This window comes from Vanessa tameamea, chromosome 18, assembly GCF_037043105.1.
Source record: "Vanessa tameamea isolate UH-Manoa-2023 chromosome 18, ilVanTame1 primary haplotype, whole genome shotgun sequence".
NCBI classification, from domain to species: domain Eukaryota; kingdom Metazoa; phylum Arthropoda; class Insecta; order Lepidoptera; family Nymphalidae; genus Vanessa; species Vanessa tameamea.
The window spans coordinates 4,133,548-4,152,823 of record NC_087326.1 but is presented as its reverse complement, the minus strand read 5'-3'; the positions used below and the strand labels follow the sequence as shown (position 1 = coordinate 4,152,823).

Below are 19,276 nucleotides of genomic sequence, written 5' to 3'. Positions count from 1 at the left end.
TAACAAGAATCGATTGAAACATATATTGGGATACACCCAAAACTAATGACGTCCAATGAGAAATAGATTGCCTTATATTTACGTCATAATACAATCATACTAAATTGTGTAATTATTAAATTAATCTGTTAATTTAACTGAGGTTTTAAGAAAATCTCTTAATAATAAAATTGATAACTCATACTAATCAACTTTAAAAATTGTCCAATTAACTTCAATAATAATTTAATCACATTGCTCGTTACATCAATTTAAGAAATAAATGATCGTTCAATTGAATTAGTACTAGCAACACTACAAAATTTGATTACATTCTGGGAAATCCATAGAAAACTCCATATTTTTTTTGCGTACAATATTCCAAGTTTTGTATTTTAAATTTGATTGTCTAATAATTAATACTAGAAATAAATAGTAATTAGACTATATTTCAAATACTCGCTTGATTGAAAGCTGTATTCAGGTCAGGGAAGGTGATGGATGAGGCTAAATTACCTTTCCACCCCCCTTCCCCTCTCCACGTTAACGAGCTATAGCCAAAAGATTATTTATAATAGTGATGACAGCACTTCCGACTTATACTTCTGATTTAGAGATAGGATTGAATCTTGGAACTATTTCGAGATGATTGTTCGTAGCTTTCTCTGTTTTATAAAAATAAATATATAAATTAATTATTACCAGGCTAATGTAAAGATTATTAATAATAAAATTCAAGTTAAATACTTAAAATTGTAAATGCCAAAGTAACACTTAACCACTGAAACGATTTTGACGAAATTTTGTTCGGAATAATGGAACACCAAGAAAGAAAATGGTTTTACTTTTTAAATAGGTATAATATTTTATTAAAAACCTCAAAAAAAAGCTTAAAATTAAATATTAAATAAGTACGTTGTATTAATAGTGGGGATGGTGGCAATAGTTAGATGTTTTTAATAAAACGAGGTTTAAACTAAGGCGAACATCATACATACTACAGTACATATTTAAGTGCAGAATTTCCTGAATCTGAAACGGGAGGCCATTCCCCGACAATGATACATTTATGTAACTGTTAATAATAACAAGACCACAAATATATTCTTGTTTAAATTTAGAAACTTATCCACGTCTGTAAAAGGCTTTTAGTTTCGCAAATATAATTATGTCTTTCATTTCCTTGGTCAGTATCTAAGTAGGCGCCGGATATTCGTTATCTTATAAGGAGGTATTATCTCATCCGCGACACACAATTATGTACATTTCTCACGGATGTCACGGCGCCCAATTGTTTTATGGAGCCTTTAGATATTCTTTATTACATTTACAATTGCCAAACTGTTTTATAAAGAAAATATTGGACAGATATTTTTTAAGAAGTTCAATTGCGAGTTCCATAACTTTTACTATTCACGAATTCAAATAAGGCATATTATTCAACACAAGATTATATATATGTATAATAAGAAACTCGGAGCTAATGACTAGTTGACTTTCAGACAGGATATGTTAAAAAAAAATAATGGTATTTAATTGACTTAACTTTGTAACTCAACTGTTGCATTTTTATCATTATTCATTATCATATCATATTTAATATATTGTATCAAAACCGAATTAAAGTAGGCGTTGTCATTTTGCCCTTGATACCCGCCCAAGTCAGGGCGGGTCCTTCCTAAAAACTTCTATCTGATAAAAACCTAAACTTAATTTAAAAAATAAAGACCTTTAAAACAAACGTATGGTATTAAAAATAGGTCGCATTTATCCTATTCAATCCTGAAAATGAAAAAAAATAAACGTGTGATATTAAAAACTAAGTCATAATTTAACTGAATCTTAAATATAGGTATATCTCCTTACTCGTAATCATATCAGTGGTCGTTAGACGGCGGAAGCGCCGATATTGAATTAACGATACCTCTGAACATTATCGAACATTGCAACGACCGAGATCTCTTTCTTGATTAATTCGAAACAAAATTGGACTCTAATTCGATTATCTTAAATGTCAATAGTTCAAAACGTGTAGCGAAAGCTATATCTCGAATCGAAATGTTATACAAGGTAGGAAATTGTGTTTGAAATATCGTGTAGTAGTTAAATTGGATTAGCTTCGAACGCAATGATGACTCCGTTTGGAATGAATTGATTCACTGTATTATCGTTACTTACTAGAAAGTATATGTAACCACTTAGACTGATCCTTAATAAACACATCTCATTATGAATCAATTACTTATTGAAGCTATCATTCACTTTTAACGTCACTGCTCCGCCTCCCGTAGGTTGTCGTGTAATTTTAAATATTCCATAACATCCAACCGCAAAGCAGCTATGCTCAGTATTGTTGTATTCCGGTTTGAAGATTGAGTGAGCCAGTGCAACATCAGTGGCTACTGTCTTTGGTGATGTAAGTCAAAGTTAAAATTTCTTAAGGCGTCACTGTCTATGTGGTGGTGATTTACCTTCAGGCCCATTTTCCATTTAATACTTTTTTTAATTAATCTATTTACTACAACTGCAATTGTAAAACAACGAAATTCTTCGGTTTCTTATAATAATAGATACCTATTATGATGACGATGATGATGTCCCGATTTCGTCCATAGACATCGATACAGATTTTAGGCGCAGGACCAACAGGTTTACTTGCTATCCAGGGCACCTACGCACTTCCAGACTCCGGGCTGTTACTGACAATTTTACGATAGAAAACGTCAATAATTTTTTATCAGCCCGACTTAGGGATCCAAGATCTCGGGTTCTATAGTACCAACGAGGCAGTGAGTATAGTACCTATAGATTAACAAGGATTAAAACCAAAATGACGAGACGTTGAAATGAAAAAAAAAACTCATTATATATGTCACACAATGCATCTCGAAGCGTAAATCAAACGTGATACGCGTCCATTGTTAAACTAGAAAGTATATAAGTATGTACATAAATATTATTTATGAGTAAGTCTCCAATTGACCCTTTCGTTTACCTCTCTCGCGCGGAGTGTGACACTGTCTTCGGTCCGTTTATGCTAATGGTGCATTGTGACAGCCTCTTCATTTGTTCTATCGGAGAGACTGCTATTGTCATCCTGCCCTTTGACTCCATTGTCTGTTTTTTCTTACGCGCTGGATTATTTTATTTCCGTTATGTTATAACGCTTTGTTGTCTCATGTTACTCATTAAATTGAATCTAGGGTTTCATTTTGTAAATGATTTTATTGTTATGAAATATATTTTCTTCAATGAAATGATCGTCTTATTTAACTATTTCTTTGCTGGATTATTGTCGTTATATAGTAATTGCTTGAAAACGTCCAATTGCGAGACAATAGCCAAGACTTCTAGGAGCTAATTATATGACGTTGCTCTAGTGTGAGTTGGTCCATCTCCGTATCCTTATGATGATTTAATTCTGCATTTAGACTTTTTAAACTACGATTTAATTCCACGTGAATCCACATCCCGGTTGCTTGTGTTTCATAATTGCTTTTTTATATAGATAGAAAGATAATATAGTCAAGTTTTATTATTTGGCTTGGCCCTAAAACAATTGCTCATCTCGAAAGATCTAAATATATTTTCGTTTAATACCGAAGTGACGATTTAAATCAGCTTTGTCACGACCGGGTCGTTACGTATTGTGTTTTAGATTGTCATTCAAATGAGTGATAGGCGAGGCCCTAAACGCGGTGGCAGTCGTTGTCTCGACACCTTTAACCAAGAATACAATGATCATAAGTTACATATTAAATACTTCATAACCATACATTTTAGATTAATTCTAAAATGTATGGTTATGAAGTATTTAATTATGAAGTATATAAGTTAGTAGAAAATCAAATGATTTTCTACTAACTTATAAAAATGAACAAATCATTAAAATATATTTAAAAAGTAAATATTTTTATATCAATGAGCACACACCTTTATCATAATATCTAGAAAAAAATAATAAACAGATGCCATTAACAAAAAAAAAATAATTAAAAAGTTAAATATATCTGTAGGTACCTACGTATTAACAATGTACAATGGCGATTAGCAACATTGTATTTGTAACAAAATAAATGATAAAGAAAATTAAAGGTTTGCGATGTTATTTTACGATTCCCGTAAGCGACAAACGATGGTCATAAAAATAAGTAGAGTTGGGCAGATATGTTATTATAACAATACCTAGACGGAAAGCGAAGAAAAGCCTTGAATACATCTATTAAAATGTTTTTTTTGAACTGCTTATATAAACTCCATACAAAATAAAGCTTATTGGTTATGTATAGTAGAATACACATTTGGAACCAGTTTAACTAACACGATTTGTTAATGTCTACTCGTAGCACATTATATTTTATTTGTAATTGATTTCAAGACCCTTGCACATATAATCACCATATAATACATAATTAATATGGCAAATGCTGTTAAACTTTTCTTTCAAATCATAATTACTAAGCTGAGTTGCGACTTTGTAACCGAGTGTGGACTCGTTTTGACGGTTGATTTTCTCCGCAACCATAAAAACGTAAACTGACTTCGTTTATAATAAATTACACTTGTAATCGTTCAGAAAAATTGACCATTATTCTAAATATTGAAAAAAAATCAATATTTCGTATTAAAAGTTCACATATTAATGACATTTTTTATTAATGAATTGTCATCTATAATGGTGAAGACAAATAATTGCTGTAAATTTTTTTAAGTGCGGCTTCTGCTAAAATGACGTCAGATCGTACGATTGCCTAGTTTCTCTTTGAACTTTGTCGAACTTTATGCTTAGCGATAGTTGCCACCATCATTTCAAGGATTCCATTGTTGCATTCATCGCAATGATCCGCCGTAGTTGCGTCGCCTTTAGCCGCATCCGACATTTCCATTGTTGCAATTTTATTGCCGGTGTTACCGTCCCCGCTGAAGTCGTAAAGCACGGAACAGCCTTCGATACTATCTACCACGATCCGCTGGGGAGTAGATGGGATCCGCGACCGCAGGATGCGTATTATAGCGAACCGAAGCCACCGCAACAGCGATTTTCATTCGTTTCTAATAAATTGATACGAGGCGCGGTGCGACGGCTCTCGAGGCACGGGATTGGTCGAGGCGTACCCCGAGGTTCGATACTCGGGCCTCGGTTGTAAATCAACTTTACAACCTTTAATTACAGATATTTGCCGTCTTATGCGAGTGTAAGGGATATCGGAGGGCTGTGCTCGCGAAAATATCGCATAATAATGGGTATTGACCTGTAATGGCTCGCCTGTAGGTACTATCGGCCGCCTTTGTCTTGATTGTTGGAGCGAGAGAATATTCTTTTCTGAATGATTGCCAATTACATCGAATGGCCTCCTGAATTCCACTAAGCGATACAATACTTAAATATTGTGCGCGGTTTTGATTTGCGTCCGTATAAATGATTTATGCGTTATTAAGGTTTGAATGATGCGACGTTTAAAGGTTATTTTTTTATATTTTACTGGAATAAGATCTTGAATTATTTGAGAATTTCGACGTCAATCGTTCATTATTAATCACGAGTTCGGTATTACAGTCGTGATATAACTGTCAGTTTCCCGAGTGATTCTAATAAGAAAGTGTTATTGTGCGCGCGCGCAGTTCCCCACAATGTTGCACCGGATAGGGCGGCCGCCATTTTAATGTCTCTCAGACGGAATTACGCTGGATTGTTCTCAACTTTACTGCTCCCCTCATGATTGATCGTTGTATCCTCGGCCTTATGTCATTTTCGAACCGTATCTCTCGGAATTTGTACTACAGGCAATAAATACATTTTGAGTTATGATAAGTTTGTAGGATTGCTAAATACGAAACCCTTATCAATAACCTTTGGTTTTTGACAAAAAAAAACACACACACAATATACACAAGATTATGTGTGATACAAAATGTTTTGTCCCACTATTGGGAAAAGGCCTCTTGAGGAAAAGGTTCTGAGCTTATCTCGCCATGCTGTTCCAATGCGATTTGGTGGACGAATCGAAACTCGAAACATTATATAATATATAACAATTCCTTTCCTAATCAATACAGATACCTAATATCTATTTGGATGTGTTTTAATACATTTCTTTTAAATGAAAAATGAATACCCACTCAAGTTCTAAAAGTGTGGAAATTAACACTAGAGTGATCGTATTTCTAAATTAAAACTTCACTTGGGCCTGCAATAAATTCTTCCGCTCATAAACTCGTAACGACTGTCTAAACAGGGGCTAGCTGTCGTTTACAACCTTAATATACGAATGAGAAATAATATTACACACTCTTAATTATCATATATCAGCGTGTTTTGTAATCTTTAACGTTTTTCTCATCGTTTGATTAAACGCGTTTGTCTCTAAAGATTTTTCCTATGTCATTCAATGCCTCGGTTTAATTGTTCAAGTTATATCCGTCGCACTATATTTAACGTATGTATGTATATCTGAAATCGTAAATATTTTACAACCGCATCGGCGTTAGTTCCTTGCAATTCGCATTTCTAACATATGTGTGATTCTATTTCGGTTGAGATTTATAATTTTGAACTGTTTAATAATTAATTCCATTAATATCATATCGCGATGTCTGATCTCCAATTGCAGTATAAAAATAATATTGTTATTCCACTTCATTTCATTCGTTTTATTATTGAAAACTTATAATAACAGCGTGAATGTAGGTGCGTTAAGAGCACAGGCGAGTAATTGAGATTGATCGAGTCGTGAATCGAGAGGGGCGGCGCAATCAAAAGCGTATCAAGCCAATGAACGGCCGGCGACGACTCTCCGTGGCTCGCTATTGGCCGATCGCAGGGTTGAGGCATAAAGGGCCTTGATATAGCTCTCGATAAGAGGTAGGCGTTGAATGTCGATTCGATCGGTTATAGCTCGTGTCGTCGAAGGCGAGAGGCATCTGATAGGTCAAACGTCTTACCTAGATATAACATTAGCAAATGACATCTTCCATTACGTAATTCCTATTACAATTTAACTCTTCCCGTTAAAGAAGCTTAGTTTAACCATAAAAATGTATCATAACTTTAATCCGGTTATAAACTGCAACCGCAATGTACATTTATGCGATGTTACACTTAAAGGAGATTAGGGAACAAATCATTCGTTATTTACAATCCTTTATCAGCATTCGGGGGCGTTAGGAGCTGACGATTTACGACAGTCGCGAGTTTTGCTCACAAAAGGGTTAGCCCTTCTAAGAGGCATCGACTGCTAATAAATATCGAGCGAGGTGAGAATATAATCGATGCGAATGCAACACTGTAACTATTGCGGTATCGAGAAAGGATTCATTCTATTCGAAGCCTCATAAAACGTTGGTTCATAAAGTGAAATTCATAATACATATTTAGCATAAGGTTTCGTAGGAAAAGCAATAATTTGTCACAATTGGGCACGATTAGATCGGCTCTGTCGGCGATTGGACATACGTCGTAAATTACTGGTTAACCGACGAAGTTGCGTGTGACTTTGTGGAGTGTGTATATTGTGTGATGCTTGGATTTTGTTTGCGGTAGGGTTATTCAAATAGCAAGTGCACGGTGCTGGGCGCACGCGCATCGAATCGCGCGTTTTCCGCCGGGGAAGGCGGTTAGTGGAAATCGTTATTGGGGTGATTGCTTTCATAAACAATAGGTTTTGTCCACGTTTTCTTGGAACTCACTCGTTATATAGATGGATAATGGAGGTTAGGGTTTATGTGATAGAAATACTTCTGCATTTATTTTATACAAGTTATTAAATATTGGTAAGCATTTGCAAACGATTTCAGAAATAATATAATAACCACTTTTTAAGATAAACCCAGGTACCTATCGTTGGACAAAATATGTAACAATCTAAACCTAAACTACTTAGGTATCTATGTAAAGTATTTTACAGACCTTATGGTACCTATAAAATGTTAAAATTATCAAAACTTTATTTTATGTCTATTACCTATATAGTTGATAGGTGAGTTATATTTGCGTTATTAATCGTAATTTTTTATGATACCTAATGAATTATAGTAAAACTGTGTGAGTTGCCAACTGTTTTGAAATGAATTAAGACCATATAGGTAGATACTTAGGTATATGCTATTTAATGTAGCCGTCGGTTCCAATTACGTCCTCTCTCGTTGACAACATATTTTGTGCAATACGAAATTATATATCGAACTATTTCGAAGCTAATCTGTCTGCTCGACACGCAAATCTTGACAAAATTGACAAGGCTGTCGGCTTTTTTTAACAGGTATTGTTCCTTCCTATGTTTATAAAAATATTACATATAAGTTAATATATTTCATAATAACACGAAACTGCTATTTAAGCAATAAACTATCTGTTTCTATTTAAGCAAAGTAAGTATGTACCCCACTTAATATCTTGTTAATGTGTCATTGCTTAAATTAAAACAGGCCTTATTTCTATGTAGCAAAAAGTTTGTATTTGAATTTCATCGAAATTCATTACCTACGTTACTCAAATGCGCGTTAGTACTTAGGCCTTGGACACATTTGAAGCATAATTCCTTATAGGTATTTTTAACATCTCAAGACGATATAAATTAAACACAATTTTTGCTCAAACTGTGCGCAAAAATTGTGAACAATTATTTGCAACCAAAGGTATTCCTCAAAGCTTTGGGCGTTTGACGTATCAATATGGAAATGAATAACTGTGAAACAAAAACAAAAGTATTAATTTATACTTAATTGAATATTTTTTACGTAGATACAATATCTGATATCGAAATAGTAGGTACGAATATAAGGTTAAGCGCACATTTCAGATTTTCCTACCAATAGGTAATATAACTACCTACCCCGCTTATGTAGAACGTTAATAAGTGTGAGAACCGTTGAAAGTGCAATACGGCTTCAAGTACTTATTAGCTTTTACAAACACTTTTGAATGGTCACTTTACAAATAAGTATATTATGTCAAGTCTACGTGAAGCCAATACCCGTTCGAATGAAACAACCTATCTATTGCCTAAAAATAACCAGTAGGTAAATAATTTAGTTAATTTGTTAATCTTTCAAGTAATTTTAACATTTACTTTGATTCGATGTAAATACGAAATATTGAAATAGAACGAAATCGGTTTGGGAATTTGCTTATTTATTTTTCTACTAATTGTCGCCCGCGGCTTTGTTCGCGATTTAGGGGGTTGGTTGTCATGTGTTAGGCAGAAAAAGTAGCCTATGTCCTTCCTTGGAGTACAAGTTCATACCAAATTTCGTCAAGTTCGGTTCATTGGTTTGGCAGTGAAAGATCGACAGACAATCAGAGTTACTTTTACATTTATAATATTTTTAAAGATCAGTAAAGATATCCAATTAACAAATTATTTACACAATACATTATTGAATGTACAACGTTGCATTAGGTAGGTACACCAAGCGCCCTAATCGCTAAAGCACCGATCTCTTCCAGGCAACCTTTGGGCAGAGGACAAATTGTAAAAAATGAAGATGTAATAAAATTAACAGTTACTTTCTGCTTATATGTCTAAGTATATTAATATTCTATACTAAATATGCTATGCTCTATTATTATAAATGCAAACCACAGATATTATTTGTTATATATTAATAGCTTCATTAGCTTGAAAAATGCTTTGTTATAAATTACCAATGATACAAACGACAAATACAATAAAGTGTTAATATAACCACAGATAATGAAGTTAATAATTCCGTCTTTTGTTAACATTCCCCAAACCTTTACCATGAAACGGATAAAATGAACGCGTCCTAAATACAAATAAGTTACGCTTCATTTGCTCCAATTTTAGCGCATCACGTTGTGCTTAAACATAAGCACAGCAATTAATCTCTGAACGGGTGACGTTTGGAAACCCATCAGTCGCCCCCTCCCCCCGGCGCCCGCTCCCACCCTGGAGTAACCAGGGGAATGATTAACTGCAGACAGGAAGACGGATTGACAAATAGTCTGTTGGTATTTGCTAATGCCTCCAGTTCATCAATAAACGATCGGAGGTCGCAGTGTTTTATTGGCGCGAATTGTTCGTTTTACATTTTGACGCCGAATCTCACACTTTTTATACTTACACATATACTTACGAGACTATGTATTTGATTAATATTCTATATCGAAGTATATAAAGATATTACCGTACAAGATTATTAAAATAATAATAACAAGAAGTTATTTTTTTTAAAAACGTATGGTTCTTCCGTTGTAACAAGTTATAACAAGTCTTGTTTATATACGCATTAAACAAGCGACGTTGTTTGCTCTCCCATCGATCGTACGGAATGCGTTAAATATGCGGTACTTACACAACGCAACGTCGAGAGACGTGTTGTCTATTTTTCGTCACGCCATTACGCTTACCACCGAATCACAGTAAATCAACTCGCGAACAATCGCCGGTTTCCGCGGGCCACACCGGCTGCGCTAAATCCGTCCGTAACGCATCGTAAACGAGTGATCTGACGCGCTCGCGCCGACATAAATCATCGATCGCGCGATGCGTTGCGATTTAACATGCTAGCGACTTTACTGCCCTTACGTTTCGCTGTAAAGGGTTTAACTACTCTAAATAGAGCGCTCGTTTATAGCTGTTCGATAACTCGGTAATGGTCTTTTTGTCGCTTGAATGGGTACTGAATATGTACTGGAATATGTTTTAATAGAGTACTAACTCACTGATTGTGACTTCAATACTTTATAATGTATAAAAATGGTAATTACATGTATTGATATTCTTATCTATATTGTTGCAGGTACTCCAATCAACCGACTTCCTATAATGGCGAAGTCTGTTCTTGATCTCTACGAGCTTTACAACCTGGTGATAGCCCGTGGCGGTCTCGTAGAGGTCATCAACAAAAAGCTCTGGCAAGAAATCATCAAGGGTCTGCGACTGCCTTCCTCTATCACCTCGGCAGCCTTCACCTTACGCACACAGTAAGAAATTAACTTAACAACTAACGGTCTTGCTTATAAACGTTGTTTGGCGGTTTAGTGAAAAACTAATTTATCTCATTCGTACATCTTTGATTTTCCATTGGAAAGACGAAGGCAGCATTATTTATCTAAGCACCCCTAAATATATTTTATAGAGAGGTATAGGCAATAAAGTATAAATGTTGAAGCTGATGGCAGCATTAAAAATAATGACATAAGAAAGCTAGCTTTATGGTATTTAAGTATCATAATATTTTAAGTGAATATAGCACAGCACAGCACAGCGCATGATAATATTGAAGTTGAATAATATAGGCGAAGATTACCCACAAAGGATTCAATTGTCCACGTGTGGTCTGTCAGGAGCCCTTCCATATTCGACACTGCGTCATTATACCTTACGAACTCTCACGACTCGGAGACAAAGCCTCCCCCACAATGGCCGTACGTGAGCCGCCAGCGCGACATTATGACAACTTCATAATTAATAACCTCTAACTCATCTCAACCGATATAATTTCTCGTTTATCTCAAGTTCCTTCACCTCGTCTTTTGTCGGTTCTCATAAAGGTGTATTCTAATTCAAACTGGCCATCGTTACGCACGACACGGATTTCAAATGCACGGTCCTTACGATTACTAATTACCTAGTGTTTCACTTACTAAGTGAAGTATTTAATTATGTACGTATTAACACAAAGAATATAAAAATATTACACTATAATAGAAATGTTAACCTATAATGATACAAATGATCATCGTTTGTCCTACTATCACGCCTCAGTACAACTCCATCATCTTAAAATTTGGCACACGGATTGTTCAAGACGTAACGAAGAAATTGAATGTGTCTTGATTTAAAAAGGAGAGCTGCACCTTTTGTAATTCTCATTAGAATCGATAACGTATTGGTAGTCAAATTGTTGACATAAGTCACTTGAATCGTTAGTTACCGAATTGCAAACAGTTGCAAATACAGAAGATTCCAAGTGATTCAGTGGAAACGCTCCATATTAAAATTGGGACCCAACTCATCATACATTTATATTAAAGGATATGTATTAATTATAAGACACTAGAGTTCAAAGTTCAATCGACGTTCGTAAATTTAATTTGAACGCAATTTCATTTAATTTATTATTACGATAGCGTTGAAACATTTTTCAAACGTTTTAATGAACGATTTCGTAGACAGGCGAGCTATACATAAAATTAGAAGACGGTAATGACGAATGTCATATAATTAGCTTACCCATTTGACAGTTCGTGTAAAGGTAGCCGACTTTTTATGACGCATCGCCGCTTTGTGGAGCGCGTTTAATATGAAACGTTTTATATGAGTTATTGTATGGTCTGGTTGACAATGTTCTTGAATAAAATTGACTCGTCATAGAATAGGATTAGGAATGTTATATTCCTTTATAATACGCGATTGATAATGTAGTTTGAAATATGATTTATAAATGTCGCGTTTCGGTTGATAGGTACGTTGACTTAGGAGCTTACATCACGATTTGAAAGGCTTCGGTGATAATAGAACAGCTAAAAGATGTTTTATAACAGTATTAACATTTACAACTTAAGGATTTAATTTATCGAATTTTTTTCAATGGCTTAGGGCTTAGATCTACAATCCTGGTTTTTGCTTTTGGTCGAAAGTCATTTGACTTTCTTTGTTATATTTTAAATCTCTTGGCCAAACTTATTTCTTAAATTGGTGTTAAATATTGATCTAATTATTTTCAGATACATGAAGTATCTGTACGACTACGAGTGCGAAAAGAAGAACCTGTCAACTAGAAGCGAGCTGGACGCCGCTATAGAGGGCAACAAGCGCGAAGGACGGCGTGCCTCTGGACAATACGACGCGCAGGCCGCTTTAGCCATGGTGAATATGAAACATTTATGAAATATAACAAAAGAAATATCTAATAATATAAATTTGCAGCCAGTTATAAAATCGTATGTTATTTATACATTAAGTTTTAAACAAAACGGTTTTGGTTGTGTTTTGTTAGAGCGGAGTTTCTAAATATGAAATCCGTTACTCGAGTAATAAGTAGGTTTACCTATTGAAGTTATTTACATATTTCGTTATTCATTGTTCTTCAAAATATACTTGATGAAGTAGCTTTACTATTTATAAGCCATAGATCGTCTTCAATAATAGCGATCAAGGTGTTACCATAACTTTTACGTTCAATATTATTTCCAGCCACAGCTCAACAGAGTTCCCGCGTCTCTTGCACAGTTAACCCAGCACATGCAGCCTCTCTCCCTCTCTCTCGGTGGAGGAGTCGCTGGGGTACCACGCCTGCCTCCCTTACCACCACACGCGCCCCACATCTCTCAACATGATATAGAGTTCCGCGTTCGCGAGTATATGAAGATGATACAGCAACAGCGTGACTTAATTAGAAATGGTAATAATTTTTGCTCACAGTTGTTTTATCAAAGCCATTTTACCGTTTCTACAAACTTTGCGGTTAATAATGAATAATGATAAAGACTGTTTAAGTTTTTGATTATGGATAGGCTTTTGATGAAGTCGATACTGTAAAAAAATGTTTTGTATAACTTTTAATGTTATTCCTTTTGTACTATAATGGGTAAATAATATCCATTTTAAATAACACATTTATAATTATTTTTATTTTATTTTATATGAAGTCAAATATATTAGGTGTATATTATTTATAGATATGAAGGAGTTCCACAAGGCGCTATAGTAATGCCGTTATATTTAATCATATATGATGTTAATGATTTAATTATTCACAGGCTCAGAATCTCCACCGAATGCTCCGATGGTATCACCTCGCGACGCGGCTCTCTCCGCCATCGACGTATCGCGACTCACTCTCTGGTCATTATATAACAACAATAACAACAGCCCACAGCCTGATCTCGAACCGCAGCGGTAAATATCACAATTAATAACATTGAATTGATCATAATCCATAAATAGTACAGTACAGTAGTAGATATGAAAAAAATGTTTAATGCGAGTGTTTATTAATATTTTAGTAATTTAAGTTTTGGACGTATATATTTTTACTCCAAATATCTATGTTAAATTTGTTCCATATTTTAAATGATTTGATATCAGGAACGGTTGCCAATATAGTTATTGTTTTTCCAATTCAGTTGTGAAACTTTTGAAAAAACACTCTTCAACAATCAAGTGCTTGGCAATGATTTTTTGCTGGGACAGATATTAAAACAACGCTGTCGACCCACCACAGACAGATGGTAAATACACCAAAACAACACTTTACAATATTTAAATAAATATGTGGTGATCACTATTTAATAATAAACTTTATTTGTAATTAAATAAGCGAAATATCGCCACCATCGAAAGCAACTTTATAATTGTTGCCGAAAAATAGATGATTATTTTTATACGTTGCTTCAATTTAATTTTGACGTTAGCGAAGGAGTGTTGAGCTGGGTCGACCCGACCCATGTCGATTATAGGACAAGCACTAACGATATAACTGTTGTTCTGCAGCGAGGCTCTTAACCTGAGCGAGAGTCCCAACTCCAGTCTCACCGGCATCAAGCGCGAGGCGTGCCGCTCGCCTCCCCCCGCCGCCAAGCGCCGCACCCCGCGCCCGCCCTCCCCCGCGCCCCCCGCGTCCACCTCCCCGCAGCTCACTCCGCCGCGCTCGCACGCGCATCACAATGGAAACTCCAATGGGGTGCACGGAGCCGCTTTTAAGATCACCACGCGAGGTATGTACTTATCTTAAAACATTTGTGTTTTGATTAGTCAAAACTTTAAAAAGTCAAAAGAGTTTATATACATTTGGTAAAAACTATATCATATAAAATAAGAAAATTAAAAAACACGTGTAAAGACAAGGATTACGAAAAGTACTATCAAACGCTCTCTAATAAAGATCGCTAATAGTTCTTTTCCTCACTCCTCCTCCTTCCTGCAGATACCTATTCATATTTTCATACTAAACATTTCTTTTTTTAGGTGATTCGACCACAGGCGATCAACAGCTGGTAGTGTCAATCGAACTCAACGGCGTGACATACGAAGGCGTCCTATTCCCATCACAGAACGGCAACGGTCAAAACGGACATCGGCAAATGGTCTCTTAACTTCGCATATAACATAATGTATTTTTTAGGTTCGCGTCAAACGTTTCCAACTCTCAAAACAAAGTAAGCTCTTAGAGAACCAGTGCAAAATATTTCTCATATCTCTGTTTATTAATAAAGAAAAGAGGGTAGATTTCAAATATTAATGGGCGTAGGTTTCCAGCTGTCAGCTGTCACCTGTCATCTGTCATCTGTCACCATTTTGACAATCGGCGATAGTCTCTCGTGTTTTTTTACTATATCGAACAAAGTCTCAGTGTTTAGTTCCTACGTGCTGTTTGCTATTCTAACTGACGTTCAAAATAGTGTGACCATCTTTTGTTTTTTGATGTAGTAAAAAAGCACTTAAGTAGAGGAGATACTTCGCTTGTTTCTTAATTTTGGTGCGTTCAGTTTATGCTTTTTTGAAATGTAATTCTGGGACTTAACGCTCGCTGATTATGGATATGAACTCAACGATTTTTTATAATTTTGCGTACGGATCATCCGACAAAGTTAAATTCTGAGATATGTTTTCTTTTATAATTGTTACGCCATTGTCACTGCCCGAGAGAGGACGATATGAACACAATATCGAGGCGAGTTCTTTAGTGGATGTTTTGTATATTTTTAATAAATTTTAAAGGTCAAAAGTATGACAATTTTTTTTTGTAAATATAGTTTCTTATAACATTTATGTTACTTATTTATGTTACTGATAGGCGTGGCGCATGCGTGAAGGGCGGCGTGTTTGTTTTTTTATATGATTTTTCGATGTAAATTTTTGTAAATAGTTCGTGTAAATGGTAGTATCATTATTTACACTGCATTGTATGTTTGTGATTATTACGTACCTATTTTATTAGAAGGTGTATATTTTAATCATCTATGACGTTGTCAGTATTGTATTGTAGTTTAGTTATTTATAGTTCACGTCAGCCGTATTCATTTGAAATATTCATAATTCGCTTCTAAATAAAAAGCTAAGTCTTTTTTTTATTGCAGACAGATTTGAACTTTATGGCGTTTGATATAAGAGCGATTGTCTAAAATTATAGCGTTTCCCAAGTGAGTACTTGGATAATTAAAACGGCGATTGTAAATGTTTAAAATGTCCGATTTTAACATGTAACTCGAATAATACGAAATGCGTGTCATTTTTTTAAATTACGTGGGAAGCTTCTAAGGAAATCTTAGTTCATGCCTAACTATCCTGAAACTGTGGCTTTCTACTTAGTTTAAACTTAGTGATCGACGTCAATTCTGATATTTTATTATATAAGGAGTTTGTAAGATAATTAGAAGGCACACTACTTAAAATAAACATTGTGGTGTGGCGTTAATCTTTGAAGTTTCAATTTTATGCCATTTCCCTAGAATAGGTTTAGTCTAGTTGTTGTTTAAAGTAATATTAAGAAATAGCCGTCGAATCGAATCAGACAGCGGCAGCGACATCACAAACTTTTTTATTTTTTATAATTAAGAAAAAGTATTTATCTCTTCAGTGTTAAGAAATATTACGGCCATTCAACATGGCGCGTGTGTTTTATAAGTGCAATAAGCGATATCCAAACAAAAAAAAAAAAATGAATAAAATCTCCAATATAATCGAATCGGATTTAAACATAAAATTAGAATTAGCATTTTAATATAAAATTATGCGATGTTTTGTAAATGACTGATTTTAATAATTTACGATTAATTTAATGGTTTTAAATACTACCGGTTATTGTAAAATTCTTTTAAGTAGATATAGTGTAGTACATTCCTGACGATGTACAATAATTTTTAAGAAAATTATAAACTGGCCTACTACCTGTTGCTGATAGTTTTGCGGCCAGACGCATTAACGACTTTCGTCTTACACCAAAAATTTTTTGATGTATTCAAATAATATACATGAATAAATAATATTATAATGACATATCAAACAGGTTTTTTATTCCTCCATTTATAAAAACTTTACCTGAATGTACCTTTATTTATAAGTGAGTCACTGGTTTCCCGAGACATGTATTGAAATTATTAGTATCCGGGTAGAACGAAGTTGCCTTCTCTATAATTCTATATATTATGTATTATATAACAGATGGAACAGATTGACAACGTTTGAGAATGATTAAATAAATTGTGTGAATTAGAAAAAGAAAAAAAAAAAAGATTAAATAATGTCATACAAAACCGTTTCTCATATATGATAAATAGATAGAGGGGAAAGGTCGCTTGGAGGGGGTAAAATGCTTAATTCTTACGTGACGATTTTAGACAGTTCACTCTACTGTAAGACGCATGGAAGAACTTCGTTCCAATAAATAACAAAGTTATATTTCAGAGTATCTCGGTAGAATACCAAGTGTCAATCGAATTGGTACGGTAGGTATACCGTTTTAGAAGAACAAATATTTTTTTCTATTAATAATAATAGTTTGAATCGGGATTTATCTTATAGTTAGTTAGACCAGCTATGTTGAAGCAGCGTAGACTGCAGCCCAATTATTAACCTTGGTAGAGCGAGATTGTGTTTTGGTGCCGCACAATTAAAGGTCCTTGCACTTTCTTTTCTTAAGCATAGACACTATAAACTTTAATTTTACTTTAAATAAATTATTTACTTCACATACATTTTGAGACTATTTAAAGCAGGTATATCGTTTCCTGGCGTGCTTTGGGTTGAGTGGGTACGGAGAACGGACTAGGGGCGGGGGTCTCAGTGCCCCGAGAACCCCCTCTAGGTGTTGGAGGCCCGCATAAGCGGGCTGACCGTCAGGGCGTCACGGTAGCATGCGCAAGCGATCCCGTGGCGCCCGCCGAAAGACGGAGAGGGTAGCGCTGGTTTTTTAGTGGGTAAACCCGGCGTACCTGGGCGCACTCGGCGTCCAGGGCTCCGGGGAGTCCCACACACCCCCCCACCTTCTTTCACGTGGGGGAAGCGCGTAACGCGTTTTTCCAGCGAGAAAAAAAAAAAAAAAAAGGGTACGGAGAACGGAGTAAGTACCATGTAGCAAAGATTGTACTGTCAAACCTCGTACAAAACGCAATATAAGTTTTTTGACTAGTAGTTTGATTATTTATACCGACGAAGTTGTGTCCAGCCGCGGCTTCAAATAAAATTATTTTAAATGTTAGTAAATATTACCTTTATTAAATTTGAACGTCTACATAAAATTAAACGAAGTATAAGAATCAAAGTGCAAATTTAAACACATTTATAATAGTTTCGGATTACAAAATAATATGTTTCTATTTAAAATATTATGTAACATAGATATTTTCAATGTTATCAATAAGTAATAAATATTTAGTTAATAGCACCATCTCGGTAAATAAATTTGATTTTAATTATTTCTTCTTTCTGCCATCTATTGGATTTTATTAGAACTACTATAAAGCCGTGGGGTAAAATATAGAACGTGGTATTTGTCATAACGTTTTCACTCTGTAGGGATAGATGGCGCTGGTACGTGTGTGATGAGGGCCGTAATATTTCCAATGATGTCGAGTACTTCTTGATAAAAATTGTGGTCATTTAACAATAATTACTGTGTTTGTAACATGTATAATTATTTTGTACCTAGATAATTTATATGTTTATGTACTATGTATTGTATATGTTTTTTATTGACTACACAATTAGTTAATATATCTGTAGCTAAAATTGTAACTCTGTTCACAACAGCAACAACGAAGAGGCTACCGCTGGTTTTTTACTTGGTCTTCTGGTGTAATAGGGCGTACAAGACGTCGCGTCGTGGGCAACGACGAGTCCCACATATGACAGGAGGGTATTTAATTGCTGGAAACGCGTAAAGCTTACGTTTCCAGCTAAAAAGATGCGGTCAAAAGTATCTTCCAATCGAAAATTAAAATTTAATCTTTAAATGTACTTAATTTTAAATTACCATTGAATTGGATTGCATAAGTAGTGTATTGTGTAAGTGTCTATCGTGGTGGTGGACACTGGACAATGGACATGGACAGGGTATTAAAATCCTAAAGGACTTTCTTATCAATTTAGAGTCTACGTAGTGCGTGCGTCCACGAGACATAGATAGTTTGATAAAATAGGCTCCGGAAAGCCGGTCCTGTCGCAGGTACGTGCATCACGGTCTAGATGGTTTGGCGTCACGCAAACGATACCGCGATTTAATGTATAACTAGCGCCATCTATGATTTGACGCAAACAATTCTGCACTTAAATATTTCCTGCTAAGTTAGTTATAGTCCATTAAGGATGTCGATGTTCAATATGTTGAAATG

General features: G+C 35.0%; 1 protein-coding gene across 4 annotated transcripts in view; it reads left to right on the top strand.

Moving 5' to 3' along the window:
* Window positions 1-16,950, top strand: part of LOC113398418 (protein dead ringer) — a 111,122-nt gene extending 94,172 nt beyond the window's left edge. For 3 of the 4 annotated variants that reach the window (XM_026637164.2, XM_064217726.1, XM_026637156.2), the window contains 7 exons: window positions 10,741-10,924; window positions 12,671-12,812; window positions 13,140-13,347; window positions 13,706-13,844; window positions 14,072-14,176; window positions 14,439-14,662; window positions 14,913-16,950. In XM_026637164.2, the coding sequence (XP_026492949.1) occupies window positions 10,741-10,924; window positions 12,671-12,812; window positions 13,140-13,347; window positions 13,706-13,844; window positions 14,072-14,176; window positions 14,439-14,662; window positions 14,913-15,040 (1,130 nt within the window). In that variant the 3' untranslated portion in view covers window positions 15,041-16,950. The remainder of the gene's footprint in view (window positions 1-10,740; window positions 10,925-12,670; window positions 12,813-13,139; window positions 13,348-13,705; window positions 13,845-14,071; window positions 14,177-14,438; window positions 14,663-14,912) is intronic. The other variant, XM_026637173.2, reaches the window with a different exon arrangement.
* The last annotated feature ends 2,326 nt before the right edge of the window (window positions 16,951-19,276 follow it).